The sequence below is a fragment of the Nanorana parkeri genome, unplaced genomic scaffold, assembly GCF_000935625.1.
Source record: "Nanorana parkeri isolate BGI_ZX_2015 unplaced genomic scaffold, ASM93562v1 scaffold887, whole genome shotgun sequence".
Taxonomy (NCBI): Eukaryota; Metazoa; Chordata; class Amphibia; order Anura; family Dicroglossidae; genus Nanorana; species Nanorana parkeri.
Genome location: NW_017307155.1, coordinates 324236 through 331847, shown reverse-complemented (window position 1 = coordinate 331847; position 7612 = coordinate 324236). Strand labels below are relative to the sequence as shown.

General features: G+C 42.5%; 1 protein-coding gene across 1 annotated transcript in view; it reads left to right on the top strand.

Moving 5' to 3' along the window:
- Positions 1-1218: 1218 nt before the first annotated feature.
- LOC108794698 (zinc metalloproteinase-disintegrin-like crotastatin) overlaps positions 1219-7612 on the top strand; it is a 58244-nt gene continuing 51850 nt past the window's right edge. Inside the window, exon 1 of the mRNA XM_018565786.1 lies at positions 1219-1355. Within this exon, the coding sequence (XP_018421288.1) occupies positions 1304-1355 (52 nt within the window). The 5' untranslated portion in view covers positions 1219-1303. The remainder of the gene's footprint in view (positions 1356-7612) is intronic.

The window sequence follows — 7612 nt, the reverse complement described above, 5'->3', positions numbered from 1 at the left end:
TATATATATATACACACATACAGCAACAGCATACAGATGGAATAGTGCTGTTGATCACCTGCGCATGGCAGCATTGTGACCTTGTAAGATGGTGGTGCTCGTTGTGATAACATGGATGGCGTTGTGTAGAACTCAAACGTAGATTGGATAATCGTGCAGCTGTGGCTTCAGCCAGATTGTCATTGAACTCTACAGGGGCATGTCCATGACAGCCAGGGCTCACTGATAGTGGGTTGAATGGCACTGGCTATTATGCAGTCTGGAAAATGAATGGCACTTGGAGTGGTAAGTCTGTAGGGGACAGTTTTGGGGATGAGAATAGCAACAAAAGCTACCTTTTCTATATTACAAGGGCAAGGTACTATACTTTAAAAAAAAAAAAAAAACTGAAGTTCAGCTTTAGGAGCCATTGCAGGAACACATGCGTTAACATGTAGCAATGCACACTGCATGCATTCACCTGTTGAAGTGGCATTAATTTTGAATAGTAACCCAATGCAGTAAGGCAAGACACATGCATTGGAACCCATGGCAGATATGTCCATAACCCATCGCACTCCTAACCAGAATCAAAACCCAATAATTATAGGTGGGTGCAGCAGAGGAAGTGGATGGCTCCGCCAGTCAAACCATAAGAAAAAGTAGGAAACCACTGGCACTCCAAAATTATGTCACTTTGCTTGCCTTTGGATAGGGTTCCAAAACGTTGCCACTGTGAAAGCACCTTGATCATGTCAATAAAGAAGATTTGAAGCAAGGAATTTTGGAGTGCCAGTGGTTTCTACTTCTTCTTTTAGAACCCATGGCAAGACACCAGAAAAGAAATTGGGACATATATGATTGTTAGGCCATTTAGGTGCATCGGAAGCTCATTGTTTCCAGTGGGCTACCCTAATGCAACACATGACATAAAAGGCATGTTAACACATGTAGAGTAAGGCACTGCACCAATGTAAACAGGTCCTAAAAATCCACAAAGTACATGCATTAGCAAAGTGTGTACCCAACCAGCATGTTCACTGTGGCTTCCAATCCACTAACAATATGGTTGGACCAACTGAAACATTGCAGAGCACACCTAGGTGCCTATCAAAACAAAGCAGAAATAGAAAAGAACACCACAACAACACAGGCACAATGAGAAATGGCTCTGAGACAAGCATGCTGTCACTTCCGCCTTGTCTGTAGGACTTGTGTAACCTGTTTGCTCATGTGAGTCTCTCTATAAAGCCAGACAAAGCCCGAGCATGATGTACAGAAGTCATTTCCTCATTAGCTGGAAGGAGTGAACACAACATAGACCATGCTGGGAGCTGCACTACTCCTACTGGCAATGCTGCACTGCCAGGTGCTAGGTGAGTCCTGGGCACTGCCCTATGGCAAGCTCACCTATGTGTATTGTTACGTTTAAGCTACACTCAGATTGACCCAACCACTGCTTTTACATGCAAGCAGTGCCACTGATTTTTGGTTGAGGGGAGTGTGTTGGAATAATACTTGTGATTAATTTGTTTTGCTACAATCAATCAATGAGCCGTTAATAAGATGATGGTCAACAGTATTTAAATCTCTCAGTCACAAAAAGATTTGCTCACCCCTGAAGCCCTAGACATATGCTAGGGCTTCATGGGTGAGCAAAAAGGCTTACGAATGGTCTCTCATATGTGTATTAGTAGATCACATGCCAATGACTTTGCTGGGCATTTTATTGTAGCTTTGGGTTAATAGTTAAATCTGTCAGTAGCATAGATATTTGATCGCTCGTGTAACCCTAGAGGTAAGTTTTTTGTTTTGTTTATTTTTTTACAATAGGGTTACTGATGGTTTGTCATAACATGAATTAGCAGATCATTGGGACATCATTGGGGTTGATAGTTAAATATCTCAGTAGCATAGATTTGATGGCCCATGTATCCCTAGATATAAGATTTTTACTAGCGAATTACTAATACAGTAGTCTGTTGTACGTATCAGTAGATCAAATGTCAATGACTTTGGGACATAACATTGCAGTTTGGGGTTTATAGTTAAATCTCTCAGAAGTAAAAATATGATGGCCCATGTAGCCCTAGATGTAAGATTTTTACTAGAGGGCTACTAATGGTCCGTCCTACCTGTATTAGTAGATCAAATGTCAATGACTTTCCTGGGACATTGTATTGTAGAATGGGGCTAACAGTTAAATCTGTCAATAGTAAAAAGATTTGATCACTCTTGTATGCCTAGATATAAGATTTTTTTTACAAGAGGATTACTAATGGTTTGTTGTACATGAATTAGCAGCTCAGTGACCTTGCTAGTACTTTGTAAGGTAGTTTGGGGTTAATTGATACACGGTGTTCCTGTGTTTGATACGATTGCTTGTGACACATGTACGACGTGATAATGAAAGTATGTATAGACTTCTCTAGTACAGCAGATCAGATTACAGAGATCAATGTGTACCTGGGCAGCCTCCAGGGCTGTGTGTGATAACAAGGTGTGCAGGCTCCACTTTTCTGCTTGAGTTTACAGCAAGATCTCCTCCCTCTGACACACCCAACCCCGGAGAGCCGAGACTGTCCCTGGAAATATTCCTTGTGCTCGGGACTTTCCGCTTGCATTTCCGATTAAAATTCCCACAATTTTAATTTTAGATTTCCTCCCCTGTAGAAGCTGATTAGTGAAGATCAGAACTTCTACAAATTCATTTTGATATACAATATGTCTCATTCTATAAAACGTTGCAAAGCCTTGACATTTTGGCTCTAGGCGGAGTCAGCTTGAGATGCCTCTGGGCTTCTTATATCTCTTATCTCCAAATTTTGAGATCTGTCTGGAATAATCTGCCTCCTTTTCCCATCCACCTGGGAGTTTTGGAAGCTCCCACCCACCTCTGCATGTTCCAACACCTCCCATGTGTCCACATAGGAGTATAAAAGGAATTCGGAATCCAGCAAGGAGAGTGAGACCCCCCCTCATTGAATTCACATGTGTTGGGCAGATCTGAAAATGTAAAGGCTCGTTTAGCCATGTCAAGTGATCTGCATCTGTTGACCTGCTGGTGTGCGTTGTAAAGGACATTGAGCTGCTGGTGTGCGTTGTAAAGGGTGGCGGGATGCGTTTTTCTTTTTTTAAACTTAATTTAAATGTCACAAAATGACATTTCATTCAATTCAATGTAACCAAGTCCCACCCCCTTCTTTTTTTAAATATCCCATTTTGAATCCTTTTTAAAATGAGCAGTTTTTTTTACCCAGACCCACTTGAATCCTGCAGTCCTCAGGCCAGTTGCATTACGCAAAAATGAAGACATGCTGCTTTTACGCAGCACACATAAACGCACATGTATGATGTGAACAGGGCGCATACAAAACCATTGATTTCTAAGTGTCCTAGGTTCGCACAGATTACCACAGAATGAATGCAAAGGCGCGTAGAAAACAATAGTGCCCCATTCGCATCCATGTGTTGTAGTGTGCGCTGTGTAAAAATGCATTTTTACGCAACTCAAGGCAACGAACTGCGGTGCGTAAAGTTGAATGTAATTTTAAAGTAGAAGTCTGGGTAATATTTCTATTAACCCCTGCAGTGGGGCTTCATCCGCACTGCAAGGGTTAAATGCTTGTTTTGGGCTAGGGCTGAAAATAACAATGTTATACTCAACCGATCCTCCAAAGCGACCGGCTGTGACAGCGCTCCCTCCATCCTGTCTCCTTCTCTGCTGCAGTGGAAGAGGAGAGACACTCCAGGGATCGGTCTTAGAACAAACTGGCATGGGGATCAGGTGAGTATTTTCCTCTTTAGACCAATACGGGCAGTTAAACCCACTGCAAGGGTTAATAAAAAATATTACTCATAGTTCTTCTTGAAGTTAAAAAGAAAAAATGGATCACACTGCCCTTTAGGCCTCATTCACACACAACGCAAGAGCAAAATTGTACGCATATTTGTAAATGCGTGAATTGTAAGCAATCCCAGAATGCATTATTTTTAATAGGAACTTTAATGTACTGTACGCGCCTATATGCGTATACGTGTGCACACGCGTAAAATTTGCAGAAATTACGAGCCCGGACGCATCTCGGTTCCATTTTCTTTCTGCATCTTTATGCAGCGCAAAAATATGGCTCCATACGCAGCTATGTGTATGCATATAGGAAAAACCGCTGTGCGCATTATACGGCAGTGTGAATGAGGCCTTACAATGTGCGCCTGCATGCATTACATAGTGCCAAACGTGTGCAAGTTGGTGTGAATGAATGCTAAGCACAGAGATCTCTCCGCAGGAGCAACCGAAGCGATATAAAAAACTGTCAGCATCTACCAAAATCTGAAATATCTTGTGTCAGTTATGGGTGGAATTGCCCCAATAATGGGGACATAATTAGCTGGGAACAGCTTGGAAAATATATGATACACTTTTTGTTTAACTTTGCACTCGATTTATTATTAATAACAATGTATCTTTCCGTTTTATAACACACTCACTTGGCATAATTAATTATCTCCTAGTGACATTATAGGCAAGATAATATTTATCACTGTCGCATCTTCTAGTCACATTGTAAACATTGATGTGTATGTAAACCAAAATGTCTATTTTATTGTAAATTTTAGACAGTAGGAAATAGTTACCACCACTATCAGGTTTATTTACTTATTAATTTTGCCATGTGGACCCATTGTAGAGATTAGCCTTTAATTCTTTACCCATTGGAGAGATTATACTTCAATTCTTACCCATTGGAGAGTTTATCCTTCAATTCTTACCCATTGGGGAGATTAGCCTTTAATTATTTACCCATTGGGAGATATCAGCCTTCAATCCTTTACCCGTTGCAGTGATTAGCCTTTACTTCTAGTGAAGCTAGACATTCTGTCACATGGGGCAAAGACTCAGAGTTGCTCCACCCCCACTGCCCCTGGTCTCTGCACAAGAGGAGCTCACACTCTAATTTCCCCCCACAGGCACACATTATTGTTAGACATTTATATTAGGGATGACCCGATACCATTTGAAGATATTTCCAAGTATTGCAGGTGAAAAATGGAAGGCAAATACATTGCAGCAAAAGTTGGTTTTGTTATTTTATCTTTCAATTCTTTTTTTATTGTGTTATTTTTGGCTGAAGTTCTGCTTTAGTGATTATTGGTTCATTGCTGTTTGAGAAGCCTTGCTTACTGGGATATGTAATATTTAATAATTTCTTGGATGGTGTTCTTTGCTCCTTCCCTTTTTTTTTTTGGAATAAAGATGTAAATATAGATGCACAGGGTCAGCAGCACCGTGTCCCCGGACCATTGTTGTGAGACTCTAGGGATCTCTTGTGGTTTTCCTGGTGGGGGCAGTTAATTCATAGATTGCAGGGTGTTGTTGCTGTGAGTTGTGAATGTGAGTTGCCTAAAAGGATATTGCTCAATCTTTGTGAAGTCTGGGCAGTAGCTAAGGAATGTACTTGATGTCTTCCACTCTGGCACCTTTTTACCATGTATGGAGCAGTATCACTGGGATGACTATGCCAGCCTCTGATTATGATTCATACACAGTGATAGGCGACAACATGACTTACACTAATGAAATATTTTGTGGCACACATTCTTTACAATGATTTAGGATACAGAGGCTGCGTTGTTACCCACTGTGCCATGGACAGTCTCTGTTTAATGATTTGCCTCTAGAAATGTTTTTGCTTTGGTAGGGATAAACCCAGATTGGTCTTTATATATCAGCTTGTGTATGACTTTTGCTAGGTGGTTCGCTAGTACTGCAGAAATGTTTTTTAAGGGATTGTTCACACCAGCCCTGTTGGGCAGCATTGCCAATTGCAGTCCCAACCCACAGACAAGGCAATTTGCCTTGCGTCCTATTGCTTCAGTTGAAGTTGCACTCCTCATTGTACTTGACCTTTGAATAATTGGTGGGTGCTGGAAGTGATTGCTATGGATGGTGCCAAAACCAGATATGAAGAGACAAAGTCCCCCATAGCATTCCCAATGCACAGACAAGGCAAATTTGCCTTGCATCTTATTGCCTCAGTTGAAGCTGTACTTCTCACAGTTCTTGACCTTTTGAATAATTGGTGGGTGCAGGGGTGTCCCTAGACCTTTTCACTACCTGAGTCCGGGTAAGGTTGGGGGTCAATACTGGTGGTACATGTTACAGGGTGGGGTGTAGTTGGTTACCTCTGGCTCCGGCCAGTGTCCAGCCAAGCTCACTGACATCACTGGTTGCCCGGAGCTGGGCTGGACGCCAGCCAGAGAGTTCCAGGTTACTAAGAGCTCTGGAATGCTCTGTCTGCAGAGAGACCCAAAGAAATGCCACCTGAGGCAACAGCCTCAGGCTACTTCATTATAGGCATGGCCCTGGGTGGGTGCTGAAATGATTGCTATTGATGGTGCCAAAACCAGATGAGACGATACAAAGCCACCAACTGCAGTCCCAACTCACAGACACGGCAACTTGCTTTATGCCCTATTGCTTCAGTTGAAGCTGCACTCTCCACTGTACTTGAAGCCATTGCTATGGATGGTGGCTTACCAAAACCAGATAAGAATTTATAAAGTCACCAGAGCTCCAAATAAATGGGTTTCACGTATTGATTGTGAAGGCAGTGTCACAAAGTCATAGGAAGCTGGCATTTCAGAGCCTCACTGGGCCCCTTCCTTGAGGAGATATGGTGCCAATGATGCTATGTGGAAGGGACCTTCGAGGCCCTGAAAGCTCCGTTTCTTATGACTTTGTGCTGCTGTCTTTACAATAATATACTTCTGAGAATAGACTGTCTGGTCCAGGTGCTTTATCATTGGGGTTTCTGCTGTGGCTAATGTCAGATTGTCTAATGTAAGGATGAGCTCCAGTTTTGGAATGGACCCAGTCTGATCCTGAGCTCCTCCAAACAAGCAAGTGCCATGGGCACTTCCAAACTATCAGCGATGGGCTGGGCCATGCCCCACCCTGCAGCTGCATGTAAACAAAGGGGCAGGATGCTTGTACTGATGTTATTGACCTTATTTAGTGATATTAGATTATTGTAATGCTAGGTGGCCATATAAGGTCAATGACATCACTGCATTGTGCCCCTCTGCTTATGTTAAGCTGTGGCCAGGGAATTCCCTTTTCATAGCTCATTGGGAGGCATGGAAGAAGCTTCCTTTCGTGTTGACGAGGAGCTTCTTCTAGGTTCCAATTCATGGTTGGATTCGTAGTTTCACCAAGCTTCAGTGCCAAGGTTGCCTACTCCTGGTCTAGCGCAATGGGTCCATTTGACAGTCTTTTGCAAGTTATGGGGTGACCTAGATGGTAAAAATTGGGTTAAAAACCTGGATTCTAGTGAACCGCAGAAATGTTTTTCACTGTGAGCATTGATCAACATGAAACGTGAAATACATATAGCTTGAGGCACTGGAACGCACACTTGTGCTTTCCGTTAATAACGTTCAGATTACTCAGCACTTTATGGAACATATAGAATTATTCATATCCGCCCATTCGCCTGGATGTACTTCTAGGTGGAAGGTGAAAACTCCAGGCAAACATTTAAATACACAGTTGGAATGCATTAAAAGCGGAAGTGAACTGCTTCGGAATGTTGGAGCCCCCCCCCCCCCCCCCACACGACATATTTCACGA